This window comes from Oryctolagus cuniculus, chromosome 6 (genome assembly GCF_051225735.1).
Source record: "Oryctolagus cuniculus isolate XC-2025 breed Fujian yellow rabbit chromosome 6, ASM5122573v1, whole genome shotgun sequence".
NCBI classification, from domain to species: Eukaryota; Metazoa; Chordata; class Mammalia; order Lagomorpha; family Leporidae; genus Oryctolagus; species Oryctolagus cuniculus.
In genome coordinates this window covers 135,444,305-135,460,572 of record NC_142872.1, presented here as the reverse complement: position 1 = coordinate 135,460,572, position 16,268 = coordinate 135,444,305, and the positions used below count along the sequence as shown (strand labels likewise).

At 38.3% G+C, this 16,268-nt stretch overlaps 1 protein-coding gene across 3 annotated transcripts in view; it reads right to left on the bottom strand.

The window, feature by feature from the left end:
- The window catches only part of PKHD1L1 (PKHD1 like 1), a 200,319-nt gene that overhangs the window by 19,249 nt on the left and 164,802 nt on the right, over positions 1–16,268 (bottom strand). For all 3 annotated transcript variants that reach the window (XM_070075409.2, XM_051843973.3, XM_070075410.2), the window contains exons 72-76: positions 14,252–14,387; positions 10,902–11,246; positions 6,843–6,994; positions 5,969–6,115; positions 5,127–5,280 (exon numbers count right to left, since the gene is read on the bottom strand). In XM_070075409.2, the coding sequence (XP_069931510.2) occupies positions 5,127–5,280; positions 5,969–6,115; positions 6,843–6,994; positions 10,902–11,246; positions 14,252–14,387 (934 nt within the window). The remainder of the gene's footprint in view (positions 1–5,126; positions 5,281–5,968; positions 6,116–6,842; positions 6,995–10,901; positions 11,247–14,251; positions 14,388–16,268) is intronic.

Sequence of the window (16,268 nt, the reverse complement as noted above, 5' to 3'; positions counted from 1 at the left end):
GTTTATTTATTTATTTTTTGAAAGTCAGCTAGAGAGAGAAAGGGAGAGAAGAGAGAGAAATCTTCCATCTGCTGCTTCACTCCCCAGATGGCCGTAATGGTCAGGACTGAACCAGACTGAATGAAGCCAGGAGCATTATCTGTGTCTCCCACATAGGTGACATGGGCTCAAATACTTGGGCCATCTTCCACTGCTTTTCCCAGTCCAATAGCAGGGATCTGGATTGGAAGTGGAGCAGCCAGGACACAAACTGGTGCCCATATGTGATGCTGGCATCACAGACAGTGGCTTTACCTGCTATACCACAATGTTGCCCCAAATTTTTCCATACTTTTGAATAAGAGATACCGAATATATTTTTCTTGGCATGATTTTATTTTGGAGATCTACTGCTATTGTTAACAGTAGTTACTATAGAAAGCAGGGTTTGTAATACATATACAACCCTATACATTTTTACTGCTTTGTTTTCTCCAAGATATATTTTTACAGAGTCATTGCTGTTTTATTCTTCTTTTCTTTTTCAGAGGCTACACTGCTGCTTTCATTTCATATTTTTCAAGATGTATGAGCACTGTTCTTTATATTTTTCTGCCACTGACACTCATGGCAATGATTTATTTGAGAGAAGTACAATTGTCTTCTTTGAATTCTATCTGTGAGGTACATGAAGTCTGTTCTCAAAATAACTTTTTTTTACATTTCTAAGTTTGAAAAATACCATTAATATTGGTGGCAGGTGTATTTTTTAAAAATAATTTTGACTAGTAAAGAATTCAGGGTATTTGTTTTATTTTGTTTTTCTCCTCCTGCAGTATTGGGAGAAAGACCCAGTTTTTCTCACAAAGGAGAACTGAAGACCCCAGTCTGAATCTAGAATCAAGGCCCTAGTCAAACCATCAATGACTCCAATCAGGCCATCCTAGTCAGCCCCAGCCATCAGAATCCCCCAGCTGAAGCCCCAGATGTCACAGAACAGACATGAACCATCTTTGCCCCAATTCCTCACCCATACAGTTGTGAGCAAATGAAATAGTTCTTGTGTTAAGCCTGTTGGGGCTGGTTTATTTCATAGCAGTGGAAACTGAAGCAAACACTAAGCATTACATAGGTCACTAGACAAACATGTCCTGAATGCCTGTTAGAAGAACTATCTTTATCCATGTTGGTAAAAATGTAAACGCAGCTCTTTACTTTGTTCTCTCACCATTTCTCACATCCCTATTTTCTTTGCCAGAAATCACAACCCCTATCTCCTTTATGCAGGCGGCCCTGCTTTGCTGTCTGTGAGGGGTATTACTACCCACTCAGCCTGCAGTCTGATCTGGAAGGGGATTTCCTTCAGTGGAGTGATTAGAATGACATTTTGTTAATGTTCTCACCTGTATTTTGCTATTATAGTTTCAGTATGGTTAATCTACAAACTTGCTGGCTAGTATAAACATAACAAGGTGACTATACTTAGCTGTCCTAGTAGACATATCCAGGGAGTTGAAAGCCCGCCTTTGATGAAAGACAGGAAAAATAGTAGTGAGTTAGGGGGCAAGGGAAGATGAAGTGATTGTAGGGAAGACGAATGGAGAAGGGAGGAGAGAGAAAGCAAAAGAAACAAGAAGCAGTAGATTGTCTCCATTGTAGATCAGATAGACATGCCAAGGGAAGCTTTGAATTCTTTCTCTTTAAAATATTGATTTATTTTACTTGAGAGGCAGAGTTACAGAGAGAGATGAAGAGACAGAAAAAGAGAGAGATCGATCTTCCATCTGCTGGTTCACCCCTCAATGGCTGCAATGGCTGAAGCTGGGCCAGACTGAAGCCAGGAGATTCTTCTAGGTCTCCCACATGGGTGGCAGGGGCCCAAGTACTTTGGCCATCCTCCACTGCTTTCCCAGGTACAAGGAGCTAGACTGGAAGTGGAGCAGCCAGCACTGCAGCACTGGTGCCCATATTGGGATGCTGGTGCTGCAGACAGTGGCTTAACAGGCTATGCCACAGCACCAGCCCCAAGTGTTGAATTCTTAAAGAAAATTTAGTGTAGAAAAAGAAGCTTTTATTTAGTTATCACAATAAGATACCAAAGCCTATTTTATTCCTCAAGCACTCCAGTGTGACCATGTTGGAGCACCGTTATTTAAAAGTGACAGTTTGAAAACTTTGGTTTCAAGGACAAGTCTTTGCCCCTGGGCACTTACTGGGCCCACCTTCAAGGAACCTTTGAACAAGGTTCCTGTCAGATACCTCATTTCCCATAAAAGAATGCCAGTCCTACCACCACTCAGGCTGACTGATAAAAGAATTTGTTCCCTTAATCAGAAAGCAGCAGGATACTCCAGGTTCTTGTCCAACAGCATAATGTTGAACTTAGTGTCATTTGACTCTTAACAAACATTAGGTTATGATCTTGCTGCCCAGCAGACAGACTAAACACATCTGGTGTAGGACATTATCAAAGCACTAAGGAAAAAAAGGGAAAAATTATTTGTAATCATTTTGGCTTTTGATATTTTTAAAATAAGACCTCATTGGAATTATTTTACTGTTTATAGTTTATTTTATTCTGGTGTGTATGTGTGTGTGTGTATGTGTGTGTGTGTGTGTGTGTGTGTAGAGTGCAGAGGTAAGAAGTGAAGAGTGCCACTATATCACATTGCTAGAAGTTAAGGCTTTTCAAGGTCTTTTTTTTTTTTATCTTTTATTTAATGAATATAAATTTCCAAAGTACGACTCATGTGTTACAATGGCTTCCCCCCCCATACCGTCCCTCCCACCCACAACCCTCCCCTTTCCCACTCCCTCTCCCCTTCCATTCACATCAAGATTCATTTTCGATTATCTTAATATACAGAAGATCAGCTTAGTATACCTTAAGTAAGTATTTCAACAGTTTGCTCCCACACAGAAACATAAAGTGAAAAATAATAGATGATTTTTTTTAAATGATGATGAAATCAGATCAGACCTATTGTCATGTTTAATCCCAGTGAGAGTCAAGTTGGGAATTGATAATTTCTTTTTTTTTTTTCTTTTTTTTTTTTTACAGAAGATCAGTTTAGTGTACATTAAGTAAAGATTTCAGTCGTTTGCACCCCCATAGAAACACAAAGTGAAATATACTGTTTGAGTACTCGTTATAGCATTAAGCCTCAGTGTACAGCACGTTAAGGACAGAGATCCCACATGAGGAGTAAGTGCACAGTGACTCCTGTTGTTGACTTTACCAATTGACACTCCTGTTTATGGCATCAGTAATCTCCCTATGCACCAGTTATGAGTTTCCAAGGCTATGGAAGCCCCTTTTTCAAGGTCTTTTTAAAAAGCATTTTCATTTTATTTGAAAGGTAGACGGGGCGGGGGTGGGGTGGTGGAGAGAGATTGATCGTCCATCTGCTAGTTCACTCACCAAATGCTCACAATAGCTGAAGCCAGGAGCCTGGAACCAAATCTAGGTAGCAGGGACCCAGGTACCTGAGTCAGTACCTGACTGAGTCAGTACCTGCTGCCTCTCAACAATATACATTAGTAGGAAGCATGAGTTAAAAGCAGAGCCAGGATTCAACCCAGGCACTTTGATATGGGATGTTGGCATCCCAAGTGGAATCTACACTACTGGAATCTTCACTACTGGGCCAAAACTGTAAGGGTCTTCAGTGGTTCCCAGGTCAAGGTAAACAGATTATTGAGTTTGTCTCAACTATAGCAGTTGATTCGTTTCATGCCTTTAAAATATTCTATAAGCCATCACTAATGGAAATCTGTTATTTGGATATATCATTTGGGCCCAAGGAGAAAGGCTTTTACTAGTGGGACTGTGCATCAGTGTTGAGGATATCGGTGCATATTCATTGGGTATTCCTTGTAAAAACTCTAATAAGAGAGATTTGTTATGTCATCAGAGCATATTAAAATTCTCTACTGCAATTGGCTTGTTTATGTGATAGGTACTATGAATCTTAATAATGCCCATGTTCCCTCCTTTGCACTTACTTTCAGAAAGATTATACCAACTTCTAGGCCAACTCTGAAATCCTTTGTGGGAAATTCAAGTTGCATGAGCCCACCTAATCCTTTCTTTTCTTGAACCTGAAAATCTCTGGGAGAATTGACAGAACATGGCCCAAGTGCTTGGGCCCCTGTACCTATGTGGGAGACTCAGGTGGGGCTCCTGGTTCCTGGCTTCAGCCTGGCCATTACAGCCATTGGTGAATACACCAGCAGATGGAAGATCTCTCTCTCTCTCTTTCTCTTTCTATCCTTCTCTCTATCTCTCTCTATAACCCTTTCAAATAAATACATAAATCTTTTGTAAAGAATAAGAAGAAAAATTATATACAAACCAGAAGCCCAGGCAGGTGTCTCAGATGTCCGACATCTGAGTTTAGTTTGCATCCTGCCAAAGAAATGCCCTCGTGCAAACCCCTGCCACATAACAAGCCCTAGCTTATAGTTCTCCTTCCAGTGTACTATTTAGTTGTCTTATTTTCTTACCAGCTTCCCTCATTGTAAATTCCACATGTAGACAAAGGAAAATCATAATTTTATAAGTCTGCATTTGCTGTAAATGCAAAATGTAAAAGTCTGCATTGTGCTGTAAAAGATTGGTCATATACTTTCTCAATGGTTATGCAATGAATGAAAATTTTTAACAATGTCTTTTGTAGTGTACAATGTTTTTGATAGCTTAGTAACAATGTAGATAGTAAAAGATGTAATGCCTCACCAGTTTTGTTCTTATTGTTTTGAACCTGCAAAAGGCAGGTTGAGGCATTAAAATTAAACAGCAATGAAAAGCAAAAAAAAAAAAAAAAAGAAAATCTCTATATTAGTCTTACTGTAAATAAGATGTACATTCAGTGAAAAAATAACAAAATTATAGAGGTGAGTGTAAAATGTAAATGATGTGATTTTTGATATATAACCTCAAATTATGTTTAATTCCATTAATTTTTTATTTTTAATCTATTTTTGCATATTAAATATATTTTGTGAGTTAGACTAAATATTTTCTGACATAAGGCAGAGAATAGTATTCTGATTTTTATACATTATTGACAAGGGTATGCTTTGTACATTAAGATGATAATTGTCCCTACTTTTAGTATATGAGATGTAAGGATCCATGTACTCACCTGTCCTCAGAGGAGTAAGGTCTGTATAGTTGGCCCAACAACTACTAAATGGAATGGTTGTATTTCCACTAAGTCCATTGACTTGGTTATTATTAGAGTCTTTTAGAATGGCCTTCAAAGTCAGTGAAGTAATTCCAACTGACACACAAGCACCCTAAGGAAAACAAAAATATAATTAAAAGACTTTTTTTTTTTTGACAGGCAGAGTGGACAGTGAGAGAGAGAGACAGAGAGAAAGGTCTTCCTTTGCCGTTGGTTCACCCTCCAATGGCCGCCGTGGCCGGTGCGCTGCGGCCGGCGCACCGCGCTGATCCGATGGCAGGAGCCAGGTGCTTCTCCTGGTCTCCCATGGATGCAGGACCCAAGCACTTGGGCCATCCTCCACTGCACTCCCTGGCCACAGCAGAGAGCTGGCCTGGAAGAGGAGCAACCAGGACAGAATCCGGCGCCCCGACCAGGACTAGAACCCGGTGTGCCAGCGCTGCAAGGCGGAGGATTAGCCTATTGAGCCACGGCACCGGCCGAATTAAAAGACTTTCAAGTGTCCCATTTCCATGCTTCTTGTTAAAGATATGCAAGGCCTCATTATAAATTTTAAAATCGGGAAATTCTCTAGAAACTCTTTATCCCCACAAAGAATACATAAATATGGGCAGAAGAGCAAGTTCATTTAAAAGGAATATTTTTAGAGCAATAAATGGTGATATCTATAGGTATTAGAGCAGTTTCTAAGGGGCAGTGTAATGAGGTAGACAGCACAACAGGATTAGTAAAGTTGGCTCTCCCTTCAGAAGTTATAGCTCAGTTCCTTCACCAAAGTAAGCTATTTAGTTATAACTTACATCTGAATCTACTGCCTTCACTGAAGGCTGCTGAGAAAACGGCTGTCCTGGCTGTTCTGCCACTGGCTGGGTGATCACAGAGAGTGAGGACACAAAAGCCACGTGATGAACAGGAAACACAGACCTTTCCACTGGCTGAGCAGTCACCTGTGAATGGATGTGAGGTGTGAGGTGATTTTCCCACAATAAACTACATTCAATCACAAAATATGTCAGGCAGAGTGGAATACAGTAGTTGTTCACTAAAAACATGTTCAATATGTAAAGCGAGTATTATTACAGTATTTCCTGTAGATCAAATTTATGGAAGCTTGTTATAAATATTCAGCCAAGCATACTTGGAACCAGTACACAATTTTTTTTAAAAAGTAGGATCTGTTTTTTTCAAACTACTTTATCATTTCAGTGATCCAATAAAAAATCGTCAACAATAAATTAGAAAGATATGCTCTCTAAATTTCTGACTTGAAACCAAAACAGAGAGTTAAAGTAATAAATGGGCAATACTAGTTTACTTTTAAAAAAATATTATTTATTTGAGGCAGAGAGAAAGAGAGTGAAACAAAGAGACAAATGTTCCATCTGCTTCTTCACTTCCTAAATACCAACAGCAGATGGGAGCTGGGGACTCCATCCCAGGTCTCCCACACGGATGACAGGAACACACCTATTAGATCCATCATTTGCTGCATCCCAAGGTGCACATTTACAGAAAGCTGGAATTGGGAACATATCTGGGACTTGAACCCAGGCACTCTGATGTAGGATGAAGGAGTACCAAGAGGAGTTTTAACAAGTATTCTGCTGAATGCCCACTCCCAATAACTATATTTAAATAGCTAAAATACATTTTTTACTAGTTTCATTTTCTTACCTTACTCCAACCAGAATCACTTGGGCTGGGGATAGGACTGGTAATAGACATGGAAGAAATATTAAATCCAAAAATACTGCTGGTTTTTCCTAAAATTACAGCTTGTCCAAGAGAACTAGCAATTTCCTGGAGTTCAGATAATCGCATCTGACCTATAGGGAAAGAGTATTATGACATTTGGTTTATGAGAATGTAGAATTGTGAGAACATATGAAGAATTTTACTTGAGCTTTATTTGAAATGCCCTATCTCATAGACTTCTAAGGCTTTCTAATTATACCTGATCTAAATAAACATAGCAAAGTCATCTTAATAAGGTTGGATAAATTAAGAGCTCAGTAGAATATATTTTAAGCTGGAATTGACGAACAAAGGAAGATAAACAGGTACAAGAAAAATGAATGAAAATATAGTAGGAGAACATGCATTTCTTAATTGAATATTTTCTCATGTCATTTCTTGTTTAGAAGAAAATCATTCACATGCATTAATCTCATCACAAATAACTTTTAAAAACAGAATGCTTTTTGGAATGGAAGGAAAATTATCGTCCTTTCAGTTTTCAGTGTGTATATTAATGAGTTGCTAAAGCTATTAGATTACTAAACACTTGTTATGTGCTTTGGGCATTTTATAATTTGCAAGGTTAATTTTAACACTGACTGTAGTTTCTGTTCTCTTTTTCTAGCCTGGCAGGTCTGAGGTTTCCTCTTCAATCTACTGCACCCATTGTGTTATTTACCTTATGAACTGGCACTTCCATGCATTATACTTTGTTAGAGCCTAATGTTTTTTCTTTATCCTATTTACTTCACCTCTTCACAACACCATGTCTAACCAATGACCAATATCTAACTCTCTCTGTTCCCACTTGTCAAATCCTAGGTAAAACCATCATAGGAAAGTCAATAAAACAACTTTTAAGCTTGCTTTCGAATGTCCATTCTCATCTCCTACCACTCCATTCCTTATGCTATAGTCACAGTGATCTTTTAAAAAACAACTATAGTAGGATAAGCTCTACATATATACTTTAGGCATGCTAAGGCTCCTTCCAGATTCGTGCTTTGAGCATTCAGATCATTGAGTTTCTTCCATTAAGGTCGAACCATGATTCAGTGAGCTTGAGAAGAAGGAAACATCCCTGTCCAACAGATCTTACACAATCCTTTGAAATCTACAGTCTTTGGGTATTTCAGTCCCTGTAAACTTAGGAGGTTTCTGGATGACTGGAACATTTTTTGGATAATTGCTCAGTTTTTCAGATTCCTCCCACTCCCATGACCTCCTCCAGGACAGTTTCTTCAATAAGGCCACACACGTATGAGAGCTTGTGTAATCTAATAGCAACAGTTGAAAGGTGCTTCAAGTCTATGCATTCCTGCTAATTTGTCTTCAGTGGTTTTACCTACACCAGTGTCAGGTCTGACCTGGTGGGCACTGTTCACAAGTTCTCTCTCATAGTTTGACATGTGAAGGCATATGCTTCTGCTCATGGCTGCCTAGAAACCAAAGACCTGAACTAGAAGGCTTCTTATTCCTGGCCCCAGGACTCTGCCTTCCCAGAGGTCCTCTTATTGCTTAAACAGCCCTTTTCTAGGACACTTAGGAACTTCGGAATATACTGATACTATACGAAGGCTCTGGGGAACCAGGACTATGACTAGATGCACATCTTTCTTGTCTCTTCTCAATATTTTGCTGTTTCACTCCATGCAAAGTCAAAGGACTTTCTTTGAGACCAGAAACCCTACCCCAGTCTATTTATGGAAAACATGCAGTTAGCCTGTCCTCCACACATCCCTAACCTCCATGGTGTTAGGCTGTCTTAAATCCATCTGGTTAATCTAACAGCTACAGCTGCATTAAGTGTATGAGTTGTATGTGAGGAAATTTAAGACACATATAAGAAATCACAGTTTATTTGGATCACTGGCAGCTAGTGTGGTAAATTTTGGGCCCCATTACACGTAAGGGCTTCCCAGGGATCTCTAAGAGTGGGTTAGTAATCTGTGTATGTGCCATGGGCCCTCTAAAACTCTTGAATCAAGTACCAGACAAAGTTATATGGAGCCCAAAGCCCCTATTCTGTAAGTCCAAGAAAGTGCCGGGCTGATAAGGGGAAGTGAACTGATGATTTTGTGCCTAGAACATAGAGGGAAATTTGGTTGCAACACAGGTCTGTGCTCCCTGTACTCTTTCAACGAAGAGAGTTTCTACGCACCCTATTCCACTCATGAAAACTTTCCACAGCCTTAGTCTCCAACAAGGGAAGAAACTTTGACCTATCTAAATAGTTGAGTTCCAGGGTGGGTATGTGGTGCCTGCATAATCAATTCCTGTCAGCAAACACTGAAGGAGTTAGAAGCGACCCCTAGTTGCAGAAAGTGAGAACTTCACCCAGTACCAAGGTTTACAGAATAAACCCTCAACAGAGATAGCACAGATCCTGATTTTGTGGACCTGAGGCTTAAGCACATGTGGAGGATCTGTTTACAAAAATAATTGCACTGACATAGTATTAATGCTTTTGTGACTATTTTAAAATTTATATGAGTGAAGTTAAAAATCTTTTCATTTAAATATTTTTTATAGCCGCCTAGCCCTTGCCTATTTTTCTGTTGAACCAAGGTCTCTTTACCTTTCATTTGCTGATCTCTATTTATTAGAGCCATTAAATCTTTGACTATAATGTGAATTAAAATATGTTCTCAAAAATATAAATAAAAGAAAAAAATGATTTTCATCTCAGTAAATTAAACACATGAAATACATTATTCACATGCATAATTGACCATAAATAAATCTTTTATAATCTTAAAAAGAATGCAAAAAAATCTTAATTTTACAACTTTTATTATAACATTTAATGATTTGATCACCTTATTAAGACGTCTTCTAGGATCCTGAAAGTAGAAGCCTCCCCCTACCCCAGGACTTGTACAAGTGAGGGGACTTGAAACTTAAACTTCTTTAACTGGGTAGTAAACACCTCTCTGCCAGAGACTTAGCTCCCATTCTGTGAGAGGGTATGCCTACACGAGAGTACTTGTGTTGACCACTGGAGACAAAAGTATGTTGGGTGTAGGCAGCAAAAATACTATTAGGCCAGTGAAGTCCAGTGGTCTCTCAAAAGACAATAGTGAAGAGCAGAGAAGACTACCCACCCTGAGCAGAGTCCATGAAGAAAAAAGGGCAACATGCAAACCTGAGGTTGGAACAGTCTCTTAAAGTATTCAGATACCGACTTGAAAGGACCGGTTGAAGAGGAAGAATATCTGATGGGCTGAACATTTACCCAAATACTCAAACTGAGTTACCCTAAGGAAATGATTAGGACCAGCACAGATATCGCTGATGGGACAGTTGACCTTATAGGTATCTAAGACACCTGGCAAACAGGGGTATGTGAAAGACAGAGAGGGGCTAGTGAGGATGATTAAATCGGTCACAGAAAATAAACAAGAATGTGTTCTTTTGCTCATCTGCCTTTGTTAGGAAAAAATCTGCGACTTTACTATGGAGATCTAACCTGCCACTTCACTGCTCAGCATACTCAAGAATCTACTCTTTTCCTTAGGAAAACATCCACCGTCCCTTCCGCTGCCACGATCTAGCACCTGACTACCACTCAGCCTTACCTCCCTTGACTTGCCCTTCCTGACTTCTCTCACTATAGATCAATTGGATAACTTCCAGTTCTTCACATGTATCAAACACTCACCAACCATTTCATCAGCCTGGATCCTTGCCCTTCCTGGCTTCTCACTGGTAGACTCTTCATTATTAATCTCTCACGTTAAAGATCACTTCTTTAGATAGGCCTTCCAGGATCTTTCACATTAGGTCAAACCCTTTGCTGAATTTACTAATCACTACTGTAACAAAATAGAGGCTGAGATTTCTTCCCAATTCCCAAATAAGTTGGGATTATAGTAATAGAGAAGGAAAAAGGGCCTTTAGGCCTCCTACAGGGTTTAGGATGTGGGGGTGATAGGGTTGTTGATGGATGTGGATTCGGCAATTCCATTCATCTACTCACACGTCTACTATTCTTACCTGTGGTGTCATTGTTTAAGAACTGAGTTGGAGGATCTCCAATCTCAAGCTCAATTGTGAGTCCCATTGATCTCTTCCTCCGCAGATTTTCCCCTCGTATTATTTTGCTAATACGAATTTTGTTACTTGGTATTTTTAGGAACAAGGCAAGATTTCTAACCAGATTATGAGAGCTATAAAAGTCATCATCAGTTAGAAAAGGTAACTGGAAAGAAACAAATATGACTTTGGTTGTGTGGATTTCAACAGGGGTAGTTCCCTTAACCAACAGGTAAAGCATCTGGTATATTCTATCAAAGTAGTTTTCACCAAGGACAGTGGAATCCAGGTTAGGAAGGAATTGCTCTATGAAGGAAAAAGGCCAAAAGAAAATAGTTAAATATATTTATATTATCACAATTATCATATAGTACTTGACACATTTGCATATAGAAAATTCTGAAAAAGTTCAATATTATTGTTTCTTAAGGAATTATGTATATTAAAAATGAAAACAATCATAAAACAGATATGTAACATTAAAGTCAAACTTTTAATTAAGGTTATTAATAATCCTTATACATTAAATTGTCTTTTAAAAACAATTAGCTATAGACACAGTATAAATGAAAAACAAATTAATTATAAATCCAGGAGCCTATACTATACTTTTTTTTAAAAGATTTATTTATTTATTTGAAAGTCAGAGTTACACAGAGAGAAGGAGAGGCAGAGAGAAAGAGAGAGAGAGAGAGAGGTCTTCCATCTGCTGGTTCACTCCCCAATTGGCTGCAACGGTGAGAGCTGCACTAATTGGAAGCCAGGAGCCAGGAGCTTCTTCCGGGTCTCCCATGTGGGTGCAGGGGCTCAAGGACTTGGGCCCCTTTTACTGCTTTTACAGGCCATAGCAGAGAGCTGGATCGGAAGTAGAGCAGCTGGGTCTCAAACTGACACCCATATGGGATGCCAGCACTGCAGGCAATGGCTTTACCCACTATGCCACAGTGCTAGCCTCACCTACACTATACTTGTAACACTATTTACATATTCAGAATTTTATAGCTTTGACTGAAGGCATTTGGTAATTAAAAAATATAAATTTAACCTAATTAAGAGCATTTATAATTCAATGTTTCTATGTTTACCAAGGATAAAAGTCTGTAATAAAAACAATGTATATATTAATACTTCTCAGAAGAATCTTTTACCAATGAACAGGTTTATATTATAGTCTGAAAAATCACTGATTAAAATAAATTCTAAAAGAGAACTCAACTTTGCAGAATTGAGATTTTATATATATATATATAGTTAATATAAGTATATGTGATTTTATGACATAGTATCAATAATGTTGAACACAATATTGAATACGTTAACACATATTGAGTCCTAAGGCTGAATTGCTTAATAGTAGTGGAACAAGACCTACAGATTCTTACCACATCACATAGTAAGACTTACTGGGAAAAAGAAAGTAAAATTTTAGGAAGAGGAGGGAATTTTTTATGGATGTAGCAGACCACAGCATTAAGAAGTCATTTCACTATCATTATGTATTTCCTTAGTTCCTACTAGTATAAACTCCAGATGTAATTTGGATTAAATGTTTAAATCTGACAAATGTGCTCTGAATTAAATTAAAGATGCTTTCAAGTTACTACTAGGTGGTCATATACCATTTGCCTTAGGTACTTTCTCAAGTTTTCACAATAATGAAGGAAACGGAAACAAAGGTAATAATGTAACATTCTAGATAACCAAACTAAAAATATGGATTCATAATATAGGGATATTATTTTACACAAAAGTTCCAAAGCAAAGAGTTCACTGAAAAGCAATGCTCTTTCAAAGAACCACCATCACCACCAACAACAACATAGTTATCTGTAATAGAGAAGTGAAAGTATTGCTTTTTAGTCCTTCAGCAACTGCATAAACAATTTTCTGCATTAAACTTTGCCTATTGAGATAGTTCATATTTTCCAGACTTTAAATGACAGTGGTTGGTGCCATATGTGTTGGTTTAAAAGAATCAAAATTTATGAAAATTTACCTGTAAACATGTGGAATCATTTGTGTATAAAAAGTGATCACAGTGATTATTTGCTCATGGAGGCAATATAGCATAATTGCTAAGTGCATAGGTTCTAGAGCTAGAGACTCTGTTTTTAAGTACTTGCTTTGCCTGTAACAACTTTGAGACTGCAATAGACTGAATTATGTCTTTCAAAATTTCATATTAAAGCTTTACCCCACAATATGATGATATTTGTAGATGGAGGCCTTTTTAGGGGAAAATTAGATGTAGCAGCGATCATGAAGGTAGAGCCTTCATGCTGGAATTGATGTTCTTATAAAATGTGATACTAGAGAGTTTGCTCTCAATTTCTACCATGTGAGGTCACAGCAAGAAAGTCAAAAAGGGAACTCTCATCAGAAACTAACCATGGTGGCATCCTGATCTCACGCAGGCTCTGGTATTTTCTTATGGTAGGCTGCGCTAAGACAGGGGTCTTGGTAAACTAATCCCTCCCCCACACCCTGTCTTGTCTTTATTTATTTGTGACTGCATCACAAGCTTATTATGATGTGTTATCAGTATCATGAAAAGCACTTAGACTAGCCTGATACAGAGCCATGTTTCTGGAACATTAGCTATTCATATTACTGGTAGAATTAGAATTTGTTCTATAAACTATATAAGGAGAATAGGTTACCTATTCATATTCTCACCTCTAGCTTATATTATGAACTGCAACACATATTTATGTTAACAGGTAGCCAAGATTACGGGACACAGCTAAAAATGATGGAGGTAGCATATGTGGAACGGAATGTGTGATATTGCTTTCATTAGAATTGTATTTATAAATTTTGGTAAGTGGACAAGTTTATCCTCTCCCATATATTTTATTTCAATCTAGAGTTTATATTTAATTCTTAGTGCTCACTTCATGTTAAATTAGCTTTCTTGGCAATATTTCTAGTGACTGCCAACAATTTAGTCTCTGACTTCCATGAAAGACAAATAAAGCAGTGATAAGATAGAAATTCTAAGCAGAATATTTTGGACTCAATGTATACAGATGTAAAAGTTCTCAGGGATCAAAAGAATGTTCTTTGTAATAAAAATTGTAATTGTATGTGTGGAGATAGGTGAGAGTTCCATCAGGAGTAATCTTTTAGGACATACATATTATAATTGAGCATATCTTAATATTTGGTAGATCATGGCTTTTAGAAACTTATTTTCTCCTGCATTTGTAACTGGTTAAGGAATTCATCACAATAATAAAGAAACATTAGGAAGAATTTTCTAAGTAACTAAGTGTATATCCTGGGTGTTCTGTGCTTTTCTGAGGAAATACCTGTGTGCAGACGTCCATGAGGTTCACAGTATTTCTGTTGAGTGTTCCATATTGTATTTTTGGGACAGACCAATGAATTGCTCACATAGACATCCAAACGTTGAAGTGTGGAAAAAAATATTCCTACTAGAACAGCCTGTTAATGAGAAATAACATTTTTGTGTATTTTGAGAGCAATAAAACAGAATATTTAGAAACTAGCATTCTGAACATGTCCTTCGACTCTGTACATCATTAAAATATTAAAACTAGGATAAATATTAAGCTAACATTTTCAAATGGGCTTACATTCCACCATTCTTTAGTGAGTGATTCTCAGTAGAAAGGTATAATATAAGGAAAACATTATTAAGGAGTATCTCTACATCTAGATTAAAGAGAGGGTTCTTTCAAAAGACAACAAAGCACAACACAAGATTTTGACCCCATGGATAGGACAAAACGAGATACCTAGAAGTGCTCTGTATTCTGCAACCACTACACAAAGTCAGACACTTTATGTTAAAAAAAAAAAAAGCGTATCTCTGAGAAAAATTTCCCAGTAAAACTAATAAAAATTAGTTAAAATAACTATCCTCTCTGATTTAATTTGTTCATTTTTAATGTTTGTATTCCCTGTAAGTTGTGCTAACAAACCATAAACCAAGGCAATGGGCTTTGATGCGGGTAAAAAAGGATTAATAAAGAACATAATAAGCTATACATAGTTTTGGAAGTTTCTTTTGATGTCTTCAGAGGCTCAGAATATTAACAGTAATAATACTCTGAAGTCATTATTCTTATATTAAAGCAAAATATACTTTTTTCAATTTTTAAGGCAAAAGTCATGTTTCTGTCTCAGGTTCTATTGCAGGTACTAGAAAAACTCACTTGCCATCTTTTGTCCTTTTGTAAGATTTATTTCATTTACTTGAAAGGCAGAGTGACAGGGAGCGAGGGAGGAAGGAAGGGAGGGAGGAAGAGAGGGAAAAAAGGAGGGAGGGAAGGAGAAGGAGAGGGAGAGGGAGAGAGAGGGAAAGAGAGAGAGAGAAAGAATCTTCCATGCTGGTTCACCTGCCAAATGCCCACATTGGCCAGGGCTAAGCCAGGCTGAAGCCAGGTGCCCAGAACTCTTATCTGGATCTCCCATGTTGGTGGCAGGAACTCAAGTACTTTGGAATCATCTGCTGCTTCCAGGTGCATTAGTAGGAAGCTGGATCCAAAGTGTGCCATTGGCAGGACTAGAATCAGGCACTCTGGTATGAGGATATGGGTGTCCCAAGCTGTGGTTTGACCTGCTGTGCCATAATGCCCACCATTCAAATGCTTTCTTTGAGCTTACATTCTAGAGTGATGTGACAGGCCATAAATGATAGAAATGACAAATAATAAAATACAAAGCATGTTAGAAGGTGATAACTAATGTGAAATAAAGAAAAGGTAAATTGCTGTATGAATAGTTGAGAGAGGCAGGTGGGAAGAAATGATCACAGTAGCCCATTGAAAAATTGGATTTGAAGATCTGGGGAGTTTAGCCACCTGAGAGAGAATATTCCAGGCAGATACAAAAGCTAAACCATAGGCCAGGATGGTAGCAGGTCTGCTGTACTAAGGCACGGTGGGGACCCCAGTGTGGCTGGAAGAGTAGAAGAAGCTAAGGGTTGGGGGACATTCCATAGTGGCTTGAAGGCTACTGTGAGTTCTGATTCTTATAGAAACTAATGCAGAAATAATCACCAGCTTCTGAGCACAGGAGAAACCTGATCTGACGTTTGGGCAGAGGAGACGGCTGATGTTTTGAAGGTGATTTAGCTACTGGGGTGAGACTAACTACTGAGGACGAGAGGTAGAAGGAGGAGGAGGAGTTGGAGGTAACTGCCTTAATCCAGACCAGAGATTATGTTCACCTCACTGGCTGGTAGCAGTGAAGGTAGTGAGAAGTAGTCAGATTCTGGATACTTTGAACTCAACAGAATTTGAAGGACTGTATGAAGAATGACAGGGGACAAAAGGAGTCAAATGTTGTCCCAAGGTTTTG